The sequence below is a fragment of the Berghia stephanieae genome, chromosome 14 (assembly GCF_034508935.2).
Source record: "Berghia stephanieae isolate SIO BIC M18660-M18661 chromosome 14, UCSD_Bste_1.3, whole genome shotgun sequence".
Classification (NCBI taxonomy): domain Eukaryota; kingdom Metazoa; phylum Mollusca; class Gastropoda; order Nudibranchia; family Aeolidiidae; genus Berghia; species Berghia stephanieae.
Genome location: NC_088373.1, coordinates 12,145,593 through 12,173,384, shown reverse-complemented (window position 1 = coordinate 12,173,384; position 27,792 = coordinate 12,145,593). Strand labels below are relative to the sequence as shown.

Here is a 27,792-nt window from a genome sequence, read left to right as displayed (position 1 = left end):
AATAATAATAATAATAATAATAATAATAATAATAATAATAATAATAATAATAAAAATAATATTAGTATTAATAATAATAATAATAATAATAATAATAATAATAATATAATAATAATAATAATAATAATAATAATAATAATAATAATAATAATAATAATAATAATAAAGCAATTTATTTATATAGCGCCTGTCCCATACAGTACATGTCTAGGCACAAAGCAGACAAATCATGCAACATACATTTAACAATTTTGACATATTCAATCAACTGAGATTAAACAAAGAGTATACAAATAAAGAAGAAAAAACAATAATAACAATAATGATAATACTCCTACTACTAAAAGTTGTATGAATCCGAATGTTTCATTTTTGCTTTGTATTGTTTTTCTAAGTTGAACATTATACGTTTTCTTAAAATAGTATTATAATTAGGAATGATTCACGCGTTGAGTCATCTAAATTGATCATTATTTCAAATCTTTTAAATTTCCGGTCAAAATTCAAAATGAAAATAACGAGGGTAGTAATAGTAAAATGTTTATTGAAAAATGACAGCAACGACAAATTCTCACACTGAAATGTTGTCCTCGGCTCCTGGTTTATACATACTGATACAGATTTGCAGTTTTGACATTGAATACAATAATACAAGAGGCCTTGAAAATTTTCAAATGTTAACTTGTCGATCAATAATGATGTAGGCCAGGCCAGGCCTACCTAACTTGGATTTCCAAAAGTAATAATATAAGTTTCAATGGTTAAAGATTATGGTCATAAACAAATAAACAATCAAACTTGAGCTTTTAAATAGCGCAATATCCAATAAATGTGCTCAAAGCGCTTTACAAGGGGTCCCCGACCAACAGCAACACGTAACAACACGCCTGTTAGGCGATATCACAATTTTTCGGACAGAGACAACGCTGTTAACGGCCAGGTACTCATTTTACACCTGAGTACGGTGAGAGAATGTGAGTAAAGAGCCTTTTCCAGGGACTCAACTATGCGCCGAACACCGGACCCTCCGATCCGAAAGCGAGTGTCATACCACTAGACCACATAGCCGCACAAAGAAAGTGAAAAGAGAGCATCTCAAATGGTTTGATTATCAAACATGAAACTGGCAAATTATGGAAGAAAAAAAAGAAGAAAAGAACTTAAATGGACGATTAGCAAACCTAAATTTTGTGGTTACACTACGTGAATCAATATATTTAAATATCATCTCCACGAGTAAGTCAGAAATTATTGTTTCATAAAATCAGCATCAAAACAAGAATATAAATCAGGAAGAGCCATAATCTTTTCTTCTTTTTTTTTTTTTTATCAATTTGAACTTAAGCAAAATAATAAAAATATTTAAAAAACAACTCTAACTAAATATCACAAATTTTATAATGTTTTTCAAGTTTGGAGAAGAAAAAAAAAAACAACAATTAATTGGACCAAACTTTAATTTCAATTTCAAGCCTTTAGGTCACACCATTGTACAGAAGTGACGGTTCATCCAGGGCCACATGGTCCATTTAATGTTTATTGTTTGAGCTCCTGCGTCGCCCATTAATAATCTTTCTCGGACTCTTCTGTTGCTCGATGCAAGACTCAAAATCCCATCCATGCATCTCTTCAAGATTGGGAAGTGGGCCAGAAGTGTTCACTTCCATTGGTGTCACCATTGGCTGTGCCTTCTCTTTTACCATCTGCTGATCACCACCATCTGCACCTAATCCTTGATGATGATTCCTAGGGGCAGACACCCCATGGGCAGCATCTAAAGTATTGGCAGCCATGGTAGAAGAGGCAGCCTTCTCGTGAACAGCTTTATCATTGTCCATATCTAACAGGAAGTTAGGAATGTTTTGCCCCATTTTGGTAGTGATTTCAGTGTTAATTGGTTTGTCATCATTCTTTTGAGAAAACTCCAATTCAATCGGCTTCCTCTCTTGCGAGAATTTGTCTCTGGGGGTCATCCAATGATTGAAATTCTGTTGCTGTACGTTGTGCTTGGTCACAGAGCCTCCAAAACCGACTATCCTTGCACTGCTATTATTCAAGTTTGGTTTCGAGGCTGAGCCAGAGGTTTGCTTTACATTTGTCATCCCGGCATTCATCCCTACTATAAAGGGCTTAGCACGGATGCCCAAATCAGACAAACCTGTGTCTTGATCTTTTCTTGGCAATGCTGTAGTGTTAGCAGTGCTCATACCCACAATTTTGTACGGAGGATGAGCAGCAGCTGGATTGCTTTGATCCCCTGGCAAATGATGAAGGATAAACTTCAATCCCTGACTATTGCCTGTTGGAAAAACTGAGGGTCTCAAGATTGACTGTTGTTGTTGCTTGTTCTGGAAAAGGGGAAAAAGGGAATGAAAAGAATGTATTATATTTTAAAGAGTTTGCCTCAATAGCCTTGCAAATGCTCAAGGAAAAGTAAGATGGATGGGACTAAACCAAATAGGGAATAGAAGAAGACCAAGAGAAATCTATCTTTGTAACAAAGCTGAGATCAGTCATGAGTCTCACTCATATACAAGCAACAAATCTCCACCAAGAGGGAAACACTAAAATTTATAAAAATACAATGACAATAAATTACTATAAACCAAAATTGTTTACAAGCAAAACAATATCTCACAAAAAAAACCCACAAAAAAAACATGCATCTGTCTAAAATATCCCCTCTCAAGGAAAAGACCTCAAGAAAATCGCAATAGGGCATTACAAAAATTAAAAAAATAAATACAAATAATCTAATTGCGATAAATTTGAAAACCTCATTGTTGGAATTAGCTTGAAAAATGAAGAAAAAATATATTGTCTTTGTCTCATAAAAATCGGTATAGAAAAAACCTTTTTTGTAATAGACTTGATTTTTAAAAAAGCTTTCTTAAAATTTATAATTTTATGATAATTTCCCTATTTTCTGGTCGATGTTCTTTATTTATATATCATTTTTCATTTCTCAATGAGACGAACACGCTGATGTACCCCATTTGATTCAAGAGTTTAAAACAAAGATTTCGTTTTTTGATTGTGAGTCCAGCCTTACCAAGGAATTCATGAGCGTTGAGATAGTGACGTAACTATACATACAAGACCTCATTCTCCACGCCACAGGGCCTTTGGTATTACATAACCATTCATCGCTTTCGGTCAACCGTGGTCTTTGAAGTTACACAACATATACATTCCACCAGTTCCGCTTTCAATTAATGACTCACCAACAATAACGCATCAGTCGAATGCTTCTGATACTTGGCTGCAGCTCTCCTCCCGTCCCCTTCAAGATGTGTGCAGACTTGTCTGGCAGACCATCTGAGATCTCTGGAAACATGCAGCACGTTACGAAGCACATGTTGTATAGGCTCTTCAATTTTCTTCAGGATGTCTTCAAAGTACCTTTCGGGCATCCTAATAATCTGTTGTTAATGAGCAAAATACAAGTTATAATTCATTCCAGAAGAATAAATCGTAAACATTTTCATTTTTTCAGCAGGGTAAAAAAAAAAACGTGGAGTTTTGTAGGGCAGGCCAAAAATGCCTGAAATCTAATTCCAACAAATTCAGAAAGCCTGAAACTTATTTTGAAATGTGACCTATTGCCTATCAATGGGATTACGTTGAGATGATCTAAATGCCAGAAATAAATTCAAATCCATTTCTTAAAGCCAGAACTCTTGCACCATGAATATCACTTGTGCGGCTATGTGGTCTAGTGGTATGACACTCGCTTTCGGATCGGAAGGTCCTGGATTCGAGCTTCGCTCTGCGCATAGTTGAGTCCTTGGAGAAGGCTCTTTACTCACATTCTCTCACCGTACTCAGTTGTAAAATGAGTACCTAGCCGTTAACAGCGTTGTCTGTCAGAAAAAATTGTAATATCGCCTAAACAGGCATCATGTCCCGTCCTAAATGTTAAATGTTGCTGCTGGCCAGGGACCCCTTGTAAAGCGCTTTGAACACGTTTGGTGGATATTGCGGTATATAAAAGCTCAATTTAGCAATTCAATTTATTAGTATGATAATCTCTTCTTTTTATTTACCGCAGGTCAATTATTTCCTTCCTATCTCTCAGATGTGGAAATTTTAAGTATTGGATAAGCATATATCACATACATCTCTTAGGGTTTCATCTAACCTTTCCAATAATGTAGACATACAATCATTGCTTTCATGAAACTTTAGCAGCTAGTTCTAGGAAATGAATTTTGGTATAGGAAGATTATTTTGGTGGGCCTTAAATTATTATTGTTCGCTATACTGAATTCTCTCAAACTCATCATGTTAGAAAATCAAACAAGCTCGTTCGATTTTCGATTCATTCATGGATGCTAGCAACAAAGTATCGAAAAACCTGCAGAAATTTCTGACCACTCAAAAAAGAACTTGCACACAAATTACAATTTTTAAATACTAAATACACTAACCAATGGAGGGAGAATTTCAAAAGGGAAACAGGAATTCTTGCATACAAAATCCAATCTATTATGGACAGTATAGTGCTTTTAAAAACATGTCACCAACCACACCGACTTTTTTTTTTCTTCACATCAAACACAACCCCAAAACCCATTTTGTGGACAATAAAGACTTATTACTATAACTATTACTAAATCAGATGATGTCTAATGAAAATAGAGAATTAGACAGTGTGACAGATAGAGAAAGGGAGAAAGAGGAGAGAGAGGGGGGAAAGAGAGGATGAGAGGAAAATGTTTTGTTTTTTTGGGTGTTTTATGGTGTTTGCAACACATTGAGGTCATATCAGCACCAGTAAAAAGGGAGAAAATGGAATTGTAAAAAGTTATAGAATTACAATTAAAGTACCCAAGAAAAAGTAAGACAAAGGGGAATTTGTTCAAATAGGGAACAGATGTAGATTCCAAGAGCACACTATCAATGTACTTAGTTTGAGATCACCTAAAAATCACACCAGCACAAGATCCCCCTAAGTAGAATACATTCAAATGTTTACAAATCATATGTTAAAGATAAAAAAAAATAATGGTACATAACAGAGAGACGATTTACAAGGGAAAAAATATAACTGATCCAGGGTGAAAAAGGCAATGATGATGATGATATATGAATGTGCTACCAAAAAGTAAAAACCAACCTTGTTAAATATTGATTCTATGGGTACAGTTAACAGGATAGAATATAGGAAATATACATCATAGGGCTTACCAGTTTCATAACCTCAATCCTCTGCAAATTTTGAATGACCTCATCCTCGCTGTAATAATTCACCTCTGGGATTGGGTGAAAGCCACGTTTGAAGACAGTCAAAATCACCATGCACCCTGCCCATATGTCACACTTTTCGTCAAAGAAAAGATTTTGGTCCAAATGGTAAGGCAGTTTCTGAAATTAAATGAGAAAAAAAAAAAATTTATTGCTTTTGAAGAATTTATGGTCTTTGCCATTTTTCCTTTTTTTTCTTGTGGAGGATGAGGTGGGGTGAGGGGTGGGGAGGGACTATCAGGGTCAAAAATAAGGATGATACATATCTGTCACCCTTATAAGACAAGTCACCCTTATACGACAAATCTACTCTGGAATCCGTCGGTTCCCTAACTTAAGGCTATCAGGACATCCTTGATTTGGGGGGGGGGGGGAAAGAAAAGAGCCATACTCTTTTCAACAGATTACTCCACTAGTGTGAAAGAGTACCAGGATATAGTCAGGGGTGAGTGCTACTGACTCCCGCTCTCATAGAGAATCTCCAATCGACACTTATGGTTTGGGTTTTAGAAGCCTCGATTCACTTTAAAATTCCCCGCTATCAAAAGGAAATATTTTAGAAGAGATTTCTGAAAGAACAGCACTCAACTATATATTGTTCTGATGTTGCTTTTTTTAAATATATGATGATGATGATGATGATGATGATGATGATGATGATGATGATGATGATGATGATGATGATGAAAATTAGGAGGAGATGGAGGTAGGAGCAGGAGGACCATGGAAAAGATTTTTTTTCTTTCAAAACAACATAAAAACTCACCATTTTGGACGCATAAATAACCTTATTGCACCCTGGGGGCAAATATTCTGTTGTGTGTCCGGCCAGGAAAACCTTATGATTCAAACACTGGGTTGACCCAAAGTCGACCAATGTGATGACAAATTTTCCATTTCTGACGGCCACACAGATATTTTCAGCTGTGAAACAAAAAATTAAAATGTTCTCTCTTTTTAAAATCTCAATTTTAGATCTCTGCCTTAAGCTACCAACCTAATTTCTAAATGGCAAGTCTTATTTAGGTGGAATTCGCCTTGAGGTGGACAGATTTTTTTTTCTACCTAAGCATCAGGTTTCTTAATTAGGTAGAAGGGATTTTGTTTGTTTGTTTTTAAGGGTTTTACTATGCTTGTAACACATTTAGGTCATAAACACATCTAGATCATAATAGTGCCAGTAAAAAGGAAGAAAATGGGATAGTAAATAAAAAGTTCTAGAACTGCAGTACCAGTACGGTGGCAGGTTTTCTACTGTCTTCTGGCACGTTCCTACATTTCTTGTTATTATCAACATAAGTGTCTGCTCCACTCACTTTTCTGACTTAAATAATACAACCTTCAGGTAGAAAATTGTTTGGTAGATTCCACCTAAATAATCGTTTCCTGTCTTATGTTTTTTGTTTTTAAGGGTTTTACGGCGCTTGCAACACATTTAGGTTATATCAGCGCCAGTAAAAAGGAAGAAAATGGGATAGTTAAAAGTTCTAGAATTACAATTAAAGCAACCAAGAAAAGGTAAGACAAAGGGGAATGGGAACAAATAGGGATCAGATGTAGATTCCAAGAGCATACCACCAATGTACTTAGTTTGAGATCACCTATAAGTCTCATCCAGACACAAGCACAAAATCCAACAAAGAAGAATACAATCAAATGCTTGCATTATACATTAAAAATAACAAATATAATAACACATAACACTGTACCCCCAAAACTTTGTGACAAAAATTTCAGCCGAATGAAATATATGGACAATCTGGTCATTCATATGCTTTTAAAAACTTTCTTAATTACTCAGCCTCAATACAGACAAAACGTGTACAACAAAGGCCTAATTTTTAGGCAAAGCTAGCATTACCCCCTAATTTATAGAAAAAAAAGAAAAAAAGAAGAGAAATTCTAAATTCTAAAAGTTGAACTCAATGACATTTTATTTTGATGACCGTCATGTGCATGGAATAAGTTTTATAAATTATCTATTAAATATGTCAAGTTTAGGACATAGTGTGGCCTCTACCAAACAAAATAATTCGATGAGAGAAAAGGGAAGCATCCAGCACATGTGCTCAAAAATCGACGTTAAAATTTTTTTAAAAAATTTTTAAATAGCGCAATATCCACTAAATGTGCTCAAAGAGCTTTACAAGGGGTCCCTGGCCAACAGCAACATTTGACATTTTTGCTCGGGACATGATGCCTGTTAGGCGATGTTACAATTTTTTCAGACAGAGACAATGCTGTTACGGCCAGGTACTCATTTTACAACTGAGTACGGTGAGAGAATGTGAGTAAAGAGCCTTCTCCAAGGACTCAACTATGCGCCGAGCGAGGCCCGAACCCAGGACCTTCCAATCCGAAAGCGAGTGTCATACCACTAGACCACATAGCCGAAGTTTCCCATAATAAATCTGAATTGATGACCTATTCAATTATTCAATTTTGCCCCCCCCCCCCCCCCCCCCCAAGTAACAAAATATTCAAAACTTAAAGTTTAATAGTACACAACAGAGAGATGATTTACAAGAGATAGAAAAAAAAACATGATCTCTCAAAAAAAAAAACAACAATATTCTTTACATTTGAAGGCATCCAACTCGGCCGAGGATCCCCACAAGGACCAGGACATTCTCAATCCAAGACAAAGACAGAAGAGCAACATGGAGAGGGAAAACGGGTATTGACAGAAACAGCAAAAGTGACCTCTCCGCCTTCCATGAGAGGTCCCTACCCAAAATGAAAGGGTATATAATAATAATTTTAAAAATCGCCTACGTTTAATATCTCTGTGAACCACACACTGGATTTCCAAATACTTCAGAATCTTGACGAGGTCCAGGGTGAACTGTAACAGGCTCCCCGGTTCTCTAGACCAATTTCTAAAGTGATCATTTTCTCTATTGGTCAGCCACCACTTCAAGGAACGTCCTAAATGAATGGGGGGGGGGGGGGGGGGGGGGGAAAGAGGGAAAAAAAAAACATTTTTTAAATGCAGGCACATCAGAGCAAGAAAAGAAAAGACTTTGCTTATGAAAAATTAAAATCCCACTGCAAAGAGCACGAAAAAAAAAAAAAATGCAATCCCATTCACACTTTGACCCCAGCTCCATTCGTTCTATACCCCCCCCCCCCCCCCCCCCCCAACAAGACTCTAGAATCTGCCTCTTTTATATTTCATATTTTATCCAAATTACCCCTCCCTTCCCACAAGTAGTAGTAGAAGTAGTAGTAGTAGTAGTAGTAGTAGTAGTAGTAGTAGTAGTAGTAGTAGTAGTAGTAGTAGTAGTAGGTAGTAGTAGTAGTAGTAGTAGTAGTAGTAGTAGTAGTAGTAGTAGTAGTAGTAGTAGTAGTAGTAGTAGTAGTAGTAGTACAGTGTGGCCAGAAACGCTGGAAGAGTGAAATAATAAATATATCTAACATTTCTAAAAATAAAAAATAAAAAATAATATGAACATTTAAATAAAAGACGGTATCATCCATAAGGAGTTAACAAACTGCATCGTCATGGCTTACCGGCGTCTTCCATTGCAATCATCATTTTGTCTTTTAAACACCTCAGAGCAAATATCTTGATGATTCCATCTGCTTGCAAAGAATAGGGAGTCACAAATTCACTTGGGTTCACTTTAGTCTAATAAGAAAAAAACAAAAACAAAAAAAAACATGAGATTGAATAAAACTCTTAGTCAGTGAGTGAAAATAAATGGAAGTGGCAGAAAGACAAAAGTAAAATAATGTGTTTGACAAAGACGATGACACAAGAATGATAACAATGACTACTTGGAGGGCTCATCACCAGCATATCTCTCAAACCTCATTGAACGGTATAACCCACAGCGATCGCTTCGATCAACAAATGACCTCAAATTGAAAACACCCCGCTGTCGAGTGAAGGCTGGTGAACATGCCTTTCAGCATTCTGGTCCAAGGTTGTGGAATTTACTACCACTAGAGATTCATTCTTCGTCTTCGCTAGAGGAATTCAAGCGTCGATTGAAGACATTCTTATTCCGACAGGCTTTCTTTTGATTATGTGTATAATTAGCGTTGTTCGTGTACTGTGTTAGGGCTTAATCTATGTTATGCACCCAGAGCCCTCCTGATGAAGGGATGTTTGGCGCACTATAAATCTATACCATTATTATTATTTATTACTTACATGGCTATGCCTCTTTATTTCCTTTATCATGACCCCCTTGTTTCCTATTATCGCTGGATAAACAACTCCAAAAGAACCCTTTACACAACCTTTCTTGTCCCATTTATCTCCATCGAAATTTGCAATGTCCTCTTTGCTGATTTCCTGGGAGATGAAAGTAGATATAATAATTACTTAAGATTAAATCTTTAATGTCTACATAAAAGAAAATATTTCGATATCATATCACTGGTACTTCAAGTCCCAGTTTTACAATAAAAAATGAATCTGACAAAATGATATAAAGCAACTGCAACAAAACTTAGGATTACAGTAACATAGCTGCCAACCAGTACGATAAAATCGTACTTAGTACGATTTGGCCAATCCAGAAAAAGAAAAAAAATCCAGAAAAAAAAAAAGAAAAAAAAAGAAGAAAATCTGATAAAAATTATCTTGGGAGAAAATTTTCGCCACAAAGGAGGCTGTAAAGCCCAAGCCTCAGTAATCTGCTTCTGTCACCACCTCCCCATCACTTATGCCTATACCCAGTATGATGATAAAGGTAAGCTTCTCTTAGTATTACAGTTCTGACCATTCTAGTACTTAAGTACATTAATAAATATGCCATTTTAAGACATGAATTGGGCATCCGCGCCGCGCCGCGTATAATAATATGTTTTTGCATTTTGAAAAGTTGGCAGCTATGCAGTAATGTATGCATGCCAAACCGATAAGCTCAATTAAACCAGATTAGACTGCTAATATAACAAGGAGCCTAAATGACATACAAAAAAGACTATATCACAAACATTTTCATCATTCCAACGAATCCATTCAGATTATCATAATATCTCTATCAAGAACACTGACCAGAATAAGCTCACCTCCCCCCACCCCCTTTCTGTCCTAGTAACAGCTCTTTTCTTTTTTAAACGCAGATTAAAATCACACAACATGGGTGAAAGTTGAAGCCCATAAATTTCCCAGAAAATCAATGAGACAACTGTTGAGGTCAATCAATTTTCCTGGTATGGTGCAAATAAAAAATACAGGAAAATTCCACAGTTTGAAGGGTAATTTTCGTTTTTTTTAAAATTATTATTACAGCTTTAACGACATTAGCAACACTTCACCCATAACCCAGAATTTTTTTTCTCCCCTTTGAAACCAGTTTTGGTATCGATAAAAATATAAATACATTAGATAGAAAGCAGGACGTGCTTTTTCCTTTTTTTTTCTATGCTGTCTATCTGAGTTTTTTTTAAGTAATCTATTTATCTTTTTAATAATGGCTGAAGAAATGTTTTGAGCCCGGAATGTTCCGTGTTTGGAACTTTGTACATATTTGAAGATGTTATAATATTCATTTTTGTTTATCAAAAAAATCTACTTAAAACTTAAAGTTAAAAGCAGTGGTAAAAGTGGAAGGTGTGTACTCATTAGTTGTTCCTACCGATGGGTCCAAGCTGATAACTCCCTCTTCTCCCTCTTCTGGATTCTTCCCCTCGTTGAAACCATGCACTAGTTTCGTCACAGCCTCCCCAGTCTTCACTTTGGTCACTCTAGCCTGTTGACCGCTTGGCCTGTGATGTAAAATATGAATGTTAAGAATGACAACAAACAATAAATAAAAATAACAATAAGAAGAAGTAGAGGAATAACAACAAATGCAAATACAACAACAACAATAATAATAATAATAATAATAATAATAATAATAATAATAATAATAATAATAATAATAATAATAATAATAATAATAATAATAATAATAATAATAATAATAATAAAAGTAGTAATTTTGTATAAGGCCGTAACTATAAGTTGTTATATATTTATCATAGAACACAATAAACTGCCATCACTATCCCATGTTTACCTAATTTGGTTAAATAAGGAATATGAGCCAGTAAACTGGTATATTTTTTTTTTTTATCAAATTGAACAATATAAAGTTGTTTTTTTTTATTTTGATATTTTTTTCTTAAGACAAATGTTTACAGGATATGTTCAATGTAAATGATTTACAAGAAAAAAAAATATTACATCCCAAAACCATAACTATACATTTGACTGTTTCCCTCCCAGCAAAAAACTATGCCCAGGCCAAAGACAGCCAAGTAATCTCATTCCAAGACAAAGACAAAAAGCAAGTTGGGGAACACTAAAAAGGGGATAGTAATAGTAATAATAGATCTTTATTGTCCATAAATATGGCAATTTGTCATTTAGATACACTTGTTATAATGTTATATGATAACTATATACTCTCTCTCTCTCTCTCTCTCTCTCTCTCTTCTCTCTCTCTCTCTCTCTCTCTCTCTCTCTCTCTCTCTCTCTCTCTCTCTCTCTCTCTCTCTCTCTCTCTCTCTCTCTCCCTCTCTTTCCTTCACGCGTACGCTATAGACAAAATAAACATATTCATTTCGTTTTCAATTTATTACAATTGTGGCAATTCGACCTCAAATATTATCATCATTATCAAATGGCCAATTAATCTAACATTAAATAAATTAATCAGTAAATCAGTCAACGCATCAATACGTGGTTTTGCTGTACCATATGAAATATTCAACATTTTTATTGCTGATGGAACGAACGTTGATTTATACTTGGTAGTTCTACATTTAATCTGACAAAACCTTCTCACAGATGGTAAAAGACTAAATTCATGGTATAAAATATGTTTTTTATTGTTGGTAATTGAGAAAGCTTTCCTTTCTATTGCTTTTCCATGAATTCTTTCTACTCCATCAAGAGGATCTTTTATTATTTTTGATGCCTCTTTGACAGATGTTGAAATGTTTGATTTATCTTTAAGTCGGCATCCGCCAAACCATATGGTGCAGCCAAACGGAATTACACTTTTAATCAATGAGTCATAAACTCTTAACATAGTTTCCTTCCCTACTTGAAATGTTCTCAATTTCCTTAGGATGTATAATCTTTGGGCAACTTCCTTAGATATTATATCAATATGTTGAGAGAAATTGAGGGAACTATCAATGGTTAATCCTAAATATTTAAAAGATTCAACTATCTCAACATCATCTTTACCGATCGTCACACACTTTAAGATAGAAGAGACAGTAAGTGAAAAGACCACCATGGGAGGCCAGAAGACCCCACCCATCAAATTCTCGGTGGAGTCATTTGACCTGCCATTGCTTGGTTTTGTCCTGGTCCTTGCCGGAGTCCTAAGCTGAGAGTGAAACATTTTAATGTTTATTATTAGTTTTGGGAGCTGATTTTTTTTTTCCTTGTAATTCATCTCTCTGCTCTGTATTGTTAATTTTTTTTTTCTGTTTTGGATATATTTTGTAAACAATTGAGTGTATTCTTCTCAGTGGGATCCTGTGCTGGTGTTTGGATGAGACTTATAGGTGATTTCAAACTAAGTGTTCCCTAATTTGAAACAATTCCCCTCTTCTTTCTTTTTCTTACAAGGGAGTTCATGGTTTTGGGTATTGTAAAGGTCCTTTGATCAACAGTTTCACTATGCTCAGTGCCTTTTAAAAACTTTCATTATTCTTCAAGCGCGGCATACAGAGTCAAATTTCCACTTTGTAAAGGACATATTTCCCTTGGCAGCCCCCTTTTTTTTTTACATCAGCATTTTTTTCACATTCATAACTGCCTATACCCTCGATCTCTTTCACATCTCATCTAATTGAAAAGATATTTTTTTGTGTGGACGTGCAAATATACATATGCCGGTAAATGGGAGAAGAAAATGTTTTGATTAATCTTTTGTCTCAAAAAGAAAACAAAAAATAGAAAGAAAGAAAAGAAAAATTAATCTTTTCAGTCTTACCGTTCGTAAGTATCATGCTTCCTTTTCCCATCAGCCTTTGCCTTGAAGTTCAGGCCTAAGTCACGGGCAACAGTTGTCTTGGACTCAGACGGACCATTGTTTGTTGGCTTTTGCCGCACAACTAAATTCTGGTTGATTGACAAAGCATTTTTCATTCCATCTTCTAAACTTGGTTGTTTCTTTTGTTGTATTCCAAGGACAGAAATATTGCCTGTGAATTGTAAACACATATGAAGAATCAACCTAAAGAAAAATAGTTTGATTCTGATGATGGAGTGATCACTGTAAATGAACTCACCTTGAAACAAGAACCAATTTCATGGAATTTATCTAGTGACTTTCATGAAACATTGTCATTGAAAACAGTACTCTAATATCCATCCTCTTAGCCTAATCTCTCCATGCAGTTGGGCGACATAATTGAAATCAATCAGTTACACAAGTGACAGTGTGACCAAAGTGGAAATATTACGGAAAGGCCTAAACGATCAAGGGATATTACCACTTAGTGATACTCAACAAAATAGAAGAGAAAACCATCCAAGTTTATGGTTCCCCACTCAAGAGGGGATGGACGCCCAGTTGTACTCATTCATACCATCAACAGAGAAGCAGTGGAATAGTCCCACATATACAATGAAAGAATAATAGGTGGTCTGTAGAATCTTCAAAATTTGAAGTTACAGACTTAAAAGGGAGAAGAAGAAGAAGAAGAAGAAGAAGAAGAAGAAGAAGAAGAAGAAGAAGAAGAAGAAGAAGAAGAAGAAGAAGAAAAGAAAAAGAAGAAGAAGAAGAAGAAGAAGAAGAAGAAGAAGAAGAAAAGAAGAAAAGAAGAAGAGAAGAAGAAGAAGAAGAGAAGAAGAAGAAGAAGAAGAAGAAGAAGAAGAAGAAGAAGAAGAAGAAGAAGAAGAAGAAGAAGAAGAAGAAGAAGAAGAAGAAGAAGAAGAAGAAGAAGAAGAAGAAGAAGAAGAAGAAGAAGAAGAAGAAGAAGAAGAAGAAGAAGAAAATGGGCTGCAGAACATGAAAACCGTGTCACCAGTTAAGAAATTTTCTCAAAAATGTAAAAGAATTCTCAAGGCGATTAATTTGAAAAATCGGAAAAGTCAAGATGTGAATGTTGAAAAGTGATGTAATTTGGAATATTGTGGAATATTATTATTATATATATTATTATCATTATTATCATTATTATTATTATTATTATTATTATTATTATTATTATTATTATTATTATTATTATTATATATATTATTATCATAATTATTATTATTATTATTATTATTATCATTATTATTATTATTATTATTATTATTATTATTATTATTGTTATTATTATTATCCTCATTGTTATCATTATTATCCTCATTGTTATCATTATTTTCATTAATTCATGATCATCATCATTGCCTTTTTCACCCTGGGTCAGGGTATGGGCCACAGACAAACAGTTTCCATCCTTCTCTATCCTGAGCTAACTTTTTTATCGGTTGCCCAAGCTAAAAAAAGGATTTGGTTTGTCTGTCTGCATTTCTGTAACGGTTTGAGTTTAACAGAAAGGGGTGTTAACCCTTTGCCAACCCCCAACCTGGAGGACCAGGTGACTCAAAAATGGGGGAATCGCACACCATTAGTTGCCTTTTACGACACGCTGGCTTGGCATTGGGCTATTCTTGACCCTCTCAGTTCATTAATTAGCTGTATATTATTTATGTTGTTTTGTTTGTTTTTTTTTACTTCGACACAAGACAGTTTTTTTTGCTACCTTGGACACAAGGTAGTTTCCAAGATCACTTGCTGTAAATAAAACATTTTAAAATAAAAAATTTAAAATGTAAATGTATCTTTATTAAAAAAAAAAACAAAAAAAAAAGAAACGAACCTCCAGTGCTACTGGTTGGCAGTCCATGCTTGACTGTGAAAGAAAAATAATTAAAATTTTTTAAAGACATACAGAAATGAAATTTGAAATTTCATAAAGAAATATATATATATATATATATATATATATATATATATATATATATATATATATATATATATATATATATATATATATATATATATATATATATATATATATATATATATATATATATATATATATTATATATTTCTTTATGAAATTTTAAATATATATTCAGGAAGTGGAAGAAGATATATATATATATATATATATATATATTATAGAATGTACTTTAACTCACTCAATCCTGGAGATTTTTGCTACTTATCAAAATTGGGGAAAAAATGTATAAAAAATGAGCATGTACATAGATAGTTTTATTCAACTACCATTAACATGTAAAAACTAATTACATTAGCTGTGATATAATTTGTCTCCTTGTCTATAATTTGTCTCAGAAAAATGTAATAAATAGTCATGGGGTAAAAGAAATCCGGGTAAACTACGGCTATAGTCGGTGTTAGAGTTGAGTGAGTTAAATCATAGGTACCTAATCACTACTGGGTGAACAGATGTGTTGGTAGAATGAAATAAAACAATAATGAACGTGACCTCAATCCATGATTAAAAAGTACCCTCTTTGCCTTTTAGTCATGAGCAGTAAATGGTACTTATGTTGATGAATTGCAGGCCAGGACAAAAATGTCAACAACTCTGTATAAACGGTTTAAATGGCTTTACACAGATACCTGCTTTTAAAAGTGTCAAAAAGTATGGACAAAGTTGATACTCTGTGTTCACACTTTTTGGAACCTTTGAGAAAGTATTTCTCCTGTTTAATTGGAACTAGATGGCCACTTTATTCTACAACATTCACCTGATGAAAACAAATTTCTTTCTTAGTTAACTTTAATTACAGCCTTTAATGCAGCCGCGTCAAAAGTCAAATTGATAATCTACCCCATAAAAAAAAAAAAAAAGAAATGAAAGAAAGTGTCCTGAGGCAGGGCTTGAACCTGGACCCCCCCCCCCCCCCCCCCCCCCCAATCCCACTGGTCATAATGCAACCACTCAGCCATCTTGCCTATACTAACAGTAACAGTAAAGAGTAAAGCCCCATCCAGTCGCTGCTATTTTATCAAGTAATCAAGGTAAAAAAATACTAGCAATGTCATATATATATCATAAAGAATTCTCAAATTGTATTAATTTGTAAAGCAGTATTCATTCTTAAACAGAGGATATGATATTTACCTTTGTATGAAAATCCTCCCAGCACATCATCTGAATTCTGAAAATTAAAAACAAAAAAAAACAAAAAAAAATAATTTAATAACTATTAAGTCTTTACAATGACAAAACCAATCCACACAAATTAAAGATATATATATATTAACTCACTTAAACTTAACACTATCTCCAATGTCGTGTAAACCCCGTTCAACGCTAATACCAAGATTATTAACACAAACTTTCTCATTGAAATAATCTCAGAAGTTGTTCTTAACAGATATACTCTCGTTCTAAAGAAAGGTGAATTCTTTTTTAATTATACAACAAATTTTCTTTGCTCGTTCCAAAAGTTGTTAAAAGTGGTCGATGGCATCTACTGTAGAACATACCTCTCATGGCCGGACGGAGGTGCCATAACAGTTGGGTCATGGTTTCGACTCCCCTTCGCACAAAGTATTTTTTTTTTAATTCTCTATTGTCCTCTAGCATGTCTCTACTCAATTCATTCTTGAATGGAATGCAATTTTAAAAAGCATTGTCCCGTTGGGAATCTTATGACAACAGACAATGAATAAGGCCGGCTGTGTCCCCCCCCCCCCCCCCCCCCCCTACTTATCATTATTTGCATCTTTCTGTGAGAATAATATGCTCCTTATTCGAGCTACTGTCTTCAAATATCACAAGAAGGTGACAATTGAATAAAAATATGAAGGGACCAATTTCCTCCTTAACTAACCTACTAAGTATAATTTATATTTTATAATAATTCTGAATAAAAAGTAAAGAAATCTCTAGGGTGGACGGACAACACAGAGATAGAGGACTAGGATTGAGTCAAATAACGCTCAGAATGAGAGTCATGCACATATGCACAATTCAAGAAAAAAAAAAAAAAAAGCAAATAAAAAAACAAAAAACATTCCGTATTAATATATCAAGTCAAGTCCTGCTATCACTGGTAAGAAGGAAGAGAGTGAAAGAGTCTCTAAATAGTCCAATGCTATTTGTTGATTGATGCGTAGAAAACCTCCAACTAAATGTGAAAGTGAAAAAAAACAACAAAAGAAATGATCATTGACTTTAGAGCAGCTGGAGATGGTCACGACCACATTATAATAAAAGATGAAATTGTTGAACGAGTAGAAGAATACACAAGTATCTTGGGGTCGCAATTGACGAAAAGTTGGTGGACAAAACAGTTCACCTATGTTATTAAAAAGCTTTTTAAAAAATGTATTTTTAAAGAAAATGGAGTGAATTTGGACAATATGCTGCTTTTTTTGTTTTATGACACATGTATTATCAGTGTATTTCGCTACTGTTCGCAATCCTCGGGTGGGAATAACAAAAAATCTGAAAAGTCGAATATTGGCAGAATTTTGAAACACTGCCAGAAAATGTTAAAATTTCCTTCTTTTGACTTTGATTATTTTTATCTGAAATCATGTGATTAAAAATCAACAGTCATTATAGATGAATCTCATCCACTCCACAGAGAGATTCTATCAGTACCAGTAAAAAGGAAGAAAATGGGATAGTAAAAAGTTCTAGAATTACAATTCAAGCATCCAAGAAAAGGTAAGTCAAAGGGGAATTGGTTCAAATAAGAAACAGGTGTAGATTCCAAGAGCACACTATGAAAGTACTTGGTTTGAGATCACCTAAAAGTTTTATCCAGACACAAGTACAGGTCCCCACTAAGAGGAATACACTCAAATTTTTCAAATCATATATAATATGTTTGCAAAACAAAATGTAGTGCGTAACAGAGAGATGATTACAAGACAAAGAAATATCATCCCCCAAAACTCCAACTATATATTTGACTGTTTCCCTCTCAGCCAGTGCATCCCCCAGGGCCAGGACAAAACCAAGTAATTTCATTACAAGACAAAGACAGAAAGCAAGACGAACATGTAGAACGAGACATAATGCCTATTAGACGATATTACAATTTATTTTTCCGAAAGAGACAACGCTGTTGACAGCTATGTACTTATTTTACACCGAGTATGGTGAGAGAATGTTAGTAAAGAGACTCAACTATGCACCAAGATAGGCTCGAACCCAGGACCTTCCAATCCAAAAGCGAGTGTCATACCAGAAGACCACATAGCAACACAAAAAAAATGATAATATTATGGAGAAGTGATTGAATAAGTATATTCATACAACCTTTTACTGCTTAGAAATAATATACAGAAAGTACCAGAAGACAACTGAGAATAAAAACTTTGTGGCAGTGATGGGGGCTCAAACCCACGACAACTCCGCCTGGCCGGGGAGATCGTGACTGTTGACTGTACCGTATTAGCTATCCACGACCCCAATCGAAACGCAAAATAATAAGGGAGACCTTCCGAAAGCTCCTTGCGCTAGCATTTCTTTCAATTTGTATTTTCACCGAGGATCATTTGTCATGTGTTCATTTATTCAATTTGTCCTCACATAGAATCATTTTTAAAACGCTAGAGCAAACCTTGATAGATTTGTGAAAGTTTAAAATTCCCTAATTTGACCAGTTTTGATTCTCGGCCGCCATTTTGATTTGTGAAGTTTTGAATGGTAGTGCAAAGCAGTCCTAGGTTGTTTTTTTTTCTAAAGGGCTAGCTCGAGGTCAGAGGATATTATAGGGTGATAGGGTGTTTGTTTTTCCTATTAGGGTTAGTTAAAGGTACTAGTTTATATTTGTTCTTAGGGTTAATTGAGGGAATATTTTAGTTGTTTCCCTTAACGCTATGGAGCTTTCGGATTCGGAAGGCCTCCCAATAATATCTAGCCTAATCATATTTCTAAGAAAATAAATAATAATAGAATGGTAGCGTCAATTGCCAAGGACCTTGACAATTGTCAAATCGTCAATTGCCAAGGACCGTGTCAGTTCATCAACTACGCATGTGTACTTTTAACTGCCACGGAGTACCTTTAGTGTCACGAAGTGATGCATTGCCACAGAGTGATGTTATGTATTAATATTAATTAATACTCTCTTTTACTCTTCTTTCTCTCTCTGTGTCATTTTCTCTTTTTTTTTCTCTATCACACACACACTCTCTCTCTCTCTCTCTCTGTCATTTTCTCTTTTCCCTCTCTGCCATTTTTTCCTCTGTGTATGTATTTCTCTGTCATCCCCCTCTCTCTCTCTCTCTCATTTTCCTTTTTGTTACGGACCTTGCCAGTTGGTAGATCATCAACTATTTACTATTAATGCCACGGATTGATCTTGTTGCACAAATGTTTTACGTTAATTATTCCGTATTAAGACGATGTGCAGTATATTTCCTTTAAAATAAAGGAAATCTTACTTTTCTTTTTTAATCTAGGACATCTTGGCAGGGATTTGCCACCTCGTCCTTCTGTTTTTTTTCCCCCGCTGAATCCGAAATCAACAGTAATTTTTGTTTGATATTTTAACTCATCTTGGAATTCGTGAAAAGACATAAAAATTAAAAACAAATGCCAACAAGTGTGGACTTGATCCTTTCCACAACGATTGACAAGGAATGAGTGAATGGCGAATGGAAGAAAAGAAAGTGATGGGGTTCGAGATTCGTATGCGCGCAAATCGAGGCTTGACTGAAATCACCACATGCAACTGAGTGAGTGAGGCCCGACTGAAATCACCACATGCGGCTGAAGAGTTCCAATTTGACTCCTTGGCAATTGATGAACCGTCAACTACCAAGGACTCACTCCTTGGCCTTGGCAATTGACACTTCATAATAGAATAGACGCCTATTAATAATGTACAACTGTGAACAGTGATTCCGTCGCGAAATCGGGAGACATTCCATAAGCTTTTACATCCCAAGTATTCTTGTTCTAGTAGGGGTTTTGGGAGGGGGGAAACTTTTTTTTAAGTCTCCCCCCTCCCAAACCCCAGAAGTAGAAGTTCAAGTGTAGGAGTGTAGGAGGGGTTTGGGAGGGGAGAGACTTAAAAAAAAAAAAAAAAAAAAAGATTTCCCCTCACAAACCCCCTATTAGAACAAGAATACTTGGGATGTAGTAGCTTATGGAAGGTCTCCCGAATTATAATTTCCTCACACGGATGTTCAATAAAGTATATCTTATCTCCTATGCCTTTATTATTATTATTATACATCTAATAGACATGTTGATAGAAAATTTTGTTTTACTTCCTGCCTATGACTATGACGTCTCTGAAATAAAACAGTGTTGTACTGTACCAGTATCTCGTTACATCATTAACTAACTCGTAGTTGCACGTATCTACTACCAAAAGCAATAAATGACTATAATAAAGCTTTCAGACTTGAGCTTTTGATTACCTTCATTTTCATTTTCCCAATATCCGCCATTCGGGCTTTCTTTACTATTCTTTTACTTTTTACTCTTGGACAGGGTTGCCAGGTGATTTTTTGTCGTGGGACCAGATTTTGACAAGAAAAGGACCAAATGAGACGGTTTGGGGCCAAAATACGGAAAATGTTTACTAAACGTTACAGAATGTATATCCGAATACAGATAATCATACAAACATGTGTGAACAATAGAGCAGTAAAGTTAGGTGCCCAAGACGTAAACAAAGGTCGAGAAGCACGTGGCAAACCACATGTTCCTGTCTTGACAGCTCACGTTCCAATGTAAATAATAGAAAAAAAATAACCTTTAAAATTTGGCTGTTAGGTGGCAAAAGAAACACATATTCATAAATACTCGATCATGCATCAAATAATGTCTAGATATGGATATTTTATGGAACAAAAGGTAAAATTTTCTAAAATTTATCAAAAGTTACAGTCTATCTATTTTTAGACCAAAGCAAATTATTGCGCTGGTGTGAACAAAACGAGAATTATTCGGAGCCTGATTTTCATAATAATTTAGCCTTATATTATTATTTCTGCAACTGTTAGATTTTATGTAAACATATTTTCAATACTGAAAGTGTATTGCCTACAACTCAAACTACAAAATTGGGAGACCTATATTGTGCGTAAATTGTTCCGGTCCCTAACGGAAATCACTAGCAACTTGTTATTGTTTACGTTAGGGGCACCTAACTTTACTGCTCTATAAAGAGGAGTGAGCTTACGTGCAAAGGGGGGGTCGTATGCATGTTGCCAGACTCAGATTGTACATAGCCAAAGGGTTGCCATAACTGCTCTTGGTGAAGGATGGTTGGTGGGTGGGTGGCCTTGGTCCACAAAGTGTACAGTTTTGCCATACAAAATTTTGAAGTGATTACTTCCATTGTTTCAACTTGGGACACATTTTCCTTATCACAGACCTGAGTGATCCTGTACTTTTCGACGACATTGTGGGTTTCCATAGCTCAATGATACTAATTTTGTATATTTTCACGGCATGTCATTCCAATTAATCACAACTTATATGAATGAACGAATAATTCTAGAAATAAAGTTCTATTTACGTTTAAATACATTCAAAGTGGAAAAGAAAATAAAGTATTTACATTTAACTTAAATATTCGTTATCCAATCTACAGGAATTGCTGAATGCACTCTTCCTGCTGTTCCTCATCCTTCTCATCTGATTGGGTGTACAACACCTTTGTGTTATGGAGTGCAATCATCTTGCTTGTGGCCACAAAATCTTTACAGCATTTGGATCGTTGCTGAAGATGAGATTTGATCCTGATTATTGCATCAAGACAAAGTACTCCCATTCGGTTGCGGGGCTTTGTTTTTGTGGCCGTTACCAATGAGAAGACACGCTCGATGACTTCATTGCTGCTCGGAACAATGAGGCAATTCATCACATATTGACCTAGGTCTTCAAATCCAGGTGTTTTCATAACTCCAAACCAAAATTTATGGGTGTCACTTGGGAGTCCTGTGGTTTTGAAGGCTTCCACATCTGACCAGTCAATAAAAGTGAGACGTCTGTATTGATCCTCTACCAAATCTGATTTAAACAAATGAAGGAACGGTAGGCTGCTGAATGCAGGTTTGTCCACTTGGTTAAGGACTTTTGTTGGACTAAGCTGACTGAGTCCTTTGAACATATCCTTTGTCGATGGAAGTCTTAGTTTGACTTGCTCACAAGCAACCTCTAACCTGGACAGGCATCTTTCTTTTGTGTGACGCACCCTTTCCTCCACACTTTGGCGTTGCTGTTCATTGGCTACAAATTCCAGTACATATTTACTACACTCATTTGTGAACTTGTACCCAAATTCCACGAACTAGGCAGTTCCATTGTTTTTCAATCATAAAGGCATTTGGGGAGTGGGAGGGCACGGTGTTAAGTGCCGACCGGACGCAACCCCCCTCTCAATTTCCGAACTCCAAGTCATCGCCGTCCGTTGTCAGATTCCTTGCCTCGTGGAATTAATCAGCACTCAGCACTTGCAGAGACAGGTCGAGGAGGGTTTTGGTGCCAGATCAATGTCTCAAACACTCAAATCAGTAATACTACGGATATCGATGTGTGCATGCACATATCAGTTTTCTTGATGTGGATAAATTGAACAAAATTCATTTTGAACTAAAGGCTATGTAGTTGGGTTCGTTTGGGGCAATCACTATCCAAAAGGGGCCAAAAAAGGGCCAAAGGGCCAACTGATATATGAGGGGCCAACTGTGTTTGAAAAGGGCCAAAAATCTCGGATTTGGTCCTAAAAAGGGCCAAAATGGCAACCCTGCTCTTGGAGGCAACCCAAGTCTTTTCCACTTCCATTTGCCATTTGCCACTGCGACTTCGTCCGAGTAGAACTCGGCCTTTCATTGGCTCTTCTGTTGCTATTTATAGAACATGACGTAGATTACGATTCCCGAGGAAAAAATTGATTGACTTGAATTCAAGAAGCTGCACATTTTAACTACCTGCTCGCGTGCCGAGACTGGAGCGCTGGCCGCCATGTCCATTGTGGCAAGAGGAGGGTTGCTAAGTGGTTGTTTATCACGCACCGCCCCGCTTGCAAAAGTATTTTGTCCTTCGTTTTAGTCGTTGTTGGTGTTGATTCAGAAATGGCATATTAAATTGCAAAACCTACCCAGGCGCCGATGTAGACAGTGACCATGTCCCAGTTGTTTGTACAGTAAGGATAAAGTTTAAAGCTATTCAGAGAACAGCTGGTAGAATAAAGAGGGATTACAGGTTATGCAAAGACAATGGCATACAAACAAAAATGAGAGAAGAATTTGAAAATGCACTCATGATACAAAGCCAAAGTGAACCTGATAACGAAAAAGGTGAAAAACAATTTGATATATTCCAAAAGTGTGTCAAAGCAACTGCAGAAAAGCATTTACCAATAGCTCAAATAAACAGCAAAAAGGAATGGATGACAAATGAAATTCTAAACCTATTTGAAGAAAGACGAAAATGCAACAGAGGGTCTGCAGAATACCAAACATTGAACAACCACATTAAATCCAAATGCATCGAGGCACACGAGAACTATCTAGACTGGAAATGCTGCGAAATCGAAAGAGAATACAAACCCAACCCCCAACAAGCTCACCAAAGAATAAAAGAACTATCAGGGAAAAGGAAAAGCAAAGCAGCAGGAAGTTGTATCCAAAACAAACAAGGGGAACTGCTATTTGAAGAACAACATATAGAAAGCCGATAGGTAGAATACATAGGCGAACTGTACAATGATCCAAATAGAAATGAACCACCACTGAAATTCAAAGAACCATTAAGCGGACCAAACATCACCAAAAGTGAAATTGAACATGCCATGGAACGAATGAGGGATGGTAAAGCAACAGGCCCTGATGAAATATCTGTAGAGGTATTAAAAAGCCTAGGGGATCTAGCAATTGATGAACTTCACATATTATTCAACAATATATACAACACTGGGAAAATTCCAGAAGATCTCTGTAACTCTATTTTCATAGCAATACCAAAGAAAGCAGGTGCAGTCAGATGCGAAAATTTTAGAACTATAAGTTTAATAAGCCACATCAACAAAATACTGTTGCGTATAATTATCAACAGGCTAAGGAATAAGATTAACCCCGAAATCGCAGAAGAACAATATGGATTCCAACCTGACAGAGGGACAAGGAACGCAATATACCTCCTCCGTGTTTTAAGTGAAAGAGCTATACAGGTTCAGACCCCACTGTACCTCTGTTTTGTCGACTACAAAAAAGCTTTTGATAGAGTACGCCACGAAGAAATACTAAAACAACTGCACTCCATTGGCGCTGATGAGAAAGACCTCAGACTCATGCAAACATTATACTACACCCAGCAGGCATCTATCAAAATCGGAAACTCTACAGGAAATTCCATTCCTATTAAGAAAGGAGTCCGTCAAGGTGTGTTGCCTCACCAGATCTGTTTAATCTATACCAAGAAACAATCATGAGGGGCATAACTAATATGGAGGGAATAAAAGTAGGAGGTCACAACATAAATAATATAAGATACGCAGACGATACGGTACTCATTGCAATATCAGAAATCCAACTTCAAAAGATTGTTGACAAGGTGGTAGTAGATAGTGAAGCCAAGGGAATGGAAGTGAATATCACCAAAACGGAATGCATGGTAATACAGAAAAACCCCGAAAACAACAACACCTGCAATATAACGATTCACGGCGAGCAACTTACCAACGTAGAAAGTTTTAAATACCTAGGTTCAATAGTGACAACAGATGGAAGATGTAACAGAGACATACGAGCAAGAATCCAAACAGGCCTTCATGGACCTGGGAAACATTTTGAAAAACAAACAGATGTCGTTCGGGATTAGATTCCGAGTCTTGAAGTGCTACGTGTGGCCAATCTTGTTATACGGATGCGAAAGCTGGACTACTAAAATGCAGAAACACAAAAGAACATTGAAGCTTTTGAAATGTGGTGCTTGAGAAGGATGCAGAGAATATCGTATAATGCACACAAAACGAACGAAGAAGTGCTAAAACAAACATACCAACAAAGGAAACTAATGCCCTTAATAGCGGATCGACAACTATCCTTTTTCGGACACATAGTAAGGAAAGATAAGAATGAATACCTGGTAAGTTGTGGAAAAATACCTGGTAAACGCGCCCGGGGGAGACAAAGAAAAACATTCATAGACCAACCGAAGGGCTTCACCAACCTAACAATCCAAGAGCTGTTTGAAAAAGCAAGAGACAGGAGGAATGGAGAGAGATAATTCATGCAGTATCCGAAGCCTGGACCAGGCATGGAACCTAGAAGAAGAAGAAGGTGTTGATGTTAAGACGGGTTTCAAATTGATCAAGAAGATTATTAATATAACATACTTTCCCAACAACTCCATCGTTCTTAGATAACAAACCTTGTCATTTTAAATGAATTCCGATTTGCTTTAAATCCAATGAAGTTGTTTATTGATTAAGGAAAATAATCCTTTTCGTCAGACTGTGACGTTGTGTGCCGATGTCTTTGTGGATGTATATGTCCCTTATTAGCCGTTCGTGATGGTGATATATGATATTGCAGAATAGTCGACAGGCTTCTTTTATTAGTTGATGTGTCTGATTGTCTTCTGTTTATGATGAGAGCAATTTTATTTCCTCCATTTCATCTAGGATGCTCGATGCTCGATATGGTGGCGTCTCTTCTCTTTAATTTCTGGCGAGGACACTTGTCTTCCCTTTCTCTTTAATGACTGACTTAGCCTTTTCAAGATTGTCTCTTAAATTTTCCAATTCTGTATTCGTTTCAACTGGTTGGTTTGTATAGCAATGGTCTATCATTACTCTGCTACATTTTGCGGACACCTCTGTGTCACTTTCATGGTTGAAAGTGCAGTTGACGTCAGCTTGAAAAGAACGTTTTTTGGGGGATTTTCGACGAGGTTTAGGTGTTGGTTGCTTATGACTAGGGTGGGAAGGAAATAAAGACGGAACTGCACTATTGCGTAAGACTTTTCTTTCAGTGTCAAGCTCATAAACTCCAGGAACGAAGTGATCACTGCAAATCTTAGAGTATTTTGTAGGTTTCCGTGGGTTTCCACATGTATCTTGGCGTGACACGCGGCTAATCCACTGAATGAGTCGCTCGGGGTCGGAAAAGGGGAACCTGAAATATTAGTTTGTATTTATACCGGTAAAAGTAACAATCTAGATTTCAGCTGTACAATAGTAATGAATTAAATGTTGATAGATATACACGTGTAAAAATAGTGGAAATTACAAGACAGATAACAATATGTTACGTTGATTGTCGGGAACGGCAAAACGTTGCTACTACAGATTATATTATACTGTATTAAAACATAAATATATAGCCGACAAGAACAGCTTTTGTCTATCGACTCAAAGTCATTATCGTTGAATTATCATCTGAAAAGTGAATAACAGAAGAAGGTCTAAAAAAAAACAATTGAGCTTTTATATAGCGCAATATCCACTAAATGTGCTCAAAGCGCTTTACAAGGGGTCCCTGGTCAACAGCAACATTTAACATGTAGGACGGAACATGACGCCTGACGACAACAATAACATTGTTATTGGTCTTCTGAATGCACAGTCCTGCCGTAACAAAACCGAAGAATTAAACGATTTATTAACGGAGAAGAACTTCGATATTCTATTTATAGTAGAGACATGGCTCTCACAGTCTGGAGACGACCCAGTTGAAAAAGCTATGACACCCCCTGGGTACCAATTTAGATCGTATCCAAGGAAAGATCAGCGAGGGGGTGGCATTGGCGTATTTTATAAAACAAAATTATGTAAACATGTGGAAATCATCGAAATGCGCTGCAAAACAATGGAGGCCATTGATCTTAGATTATCCCTCCAGAATACAAGATACAACTTCAACTGCATCTACCGACCGCCAGCAAACAAGAAAAACAAAATAAAATTACCTGATGTTAGGAAGGAAATCAACGAGATGCTAACTTTGCAACACACGCGTCCTGGCCATTCAATTATACTCGGCGACTTTAATTTTCACTTCGACAACGTCACAGAAACCGCCAAATTGCACGAGTCATTATCAGAGAACAACATGTGCCAGATCGTAACAACGCCAACCCACTCTGCTGGTCATATTTTAGATTGGGTAATTGTAGAAAATTCAGAGTTCCAAAAAACCAACGCCACCGTCGATTATCTCCCCTTTTCGGACCACTCCCTCATTTCTTTCAATCTTGACGTTTCAAAACCATGCCAAGAAACCACCACCACATCAACCAGAAACATTAAAGGCATTAATTTGGACAATTTCAGAGGCGATTTAGAAACAAAACTTACTAAAAATTCAATTATTTCTCCAGACCAGTGGAATAGTTGTCTCATTGAAACGCTTGACAAACATGCGCCATTCCAAACAAGGACCGTCACCAACCGCAAGTATGCTCCGTGGTATACGTCGGACGTTAAAGAAGCTAAAACGAAGTGTCGGAGAGCAGAAAGACTGCTGAAAACATCAGGCCTCATGATTCATCGTGAAATATTCAAGAGCGCATTTCGTGCCTGGAAGACAACCATAAAAAAGGCAAAGACCACGTATTTTCTTTCAAAATTTG

General features: G+C 36.1%; 1 protein-coding gene across 2 annotated transcripts in view; it reads right to left on the bottom strand.

Annotated features, from left to right (window-relative positions):
• Positions 1-1,440: 1,440 nt before the first annotated feature.
• Positions 1,441-27,792, bottom strand: part of LOC144959970 (uncharacterized) — a 49,068-nt gene continuing 22,716 nt past the window's right edge. The window contains exons 2-13 of one of the 2 annotated variants that reach the window (XM_078892851.1): positions 20,628-20,680; positions 16,360-16,396; positions 15,082-15,114; positions 13,203-13,413; positions 10,842-10,971; positions 9,407-9,550; positions 8,761-8,878; positions 8,023-8,175; positions 6,014-6,171; positions 5,191-5,367; positions 3,225-3,422; positions 1,441-2,348 (exon numbers count right to left, since the gene is read on the bottom strand). In XM_078892851.1, coding sequence (XP_078748977.1) covers positions 1,530-2,348; positions 3,225-3,422; positions 5,191-5,367; positions 6,014-6,171; positions 8,023-8,175; positions 8,761-8,878; positions 9,407-9,550; positions 10,842-10,971; positions 13,203-13,413; positions 15,082-15,114; positions 16,360-16,396; positions 20,628-20,657 — 2,208 coding nt within the window. In that variant the 5' untranslated portion in view covers positions 20,658-20,680 and the 3' untranslated portion in view covers positions 1,441-1,529. The remainder of the gene's footprint in view (positions 2,349-3,224; positions 3,423-5,190; positions 5,368-6,013; positions 6,172-8,022; positions 8,176-8,760; positions 8,879-9,406; positions 9,551-10,841; positions 10,972-13,202; positions 13,414-15,081; positions 15,115-16,359; positions 16,397-20,627; positions 20,681-27,792) is intronic. The other variant, XM_078892852.1, reaches the window with a different exon arrangement.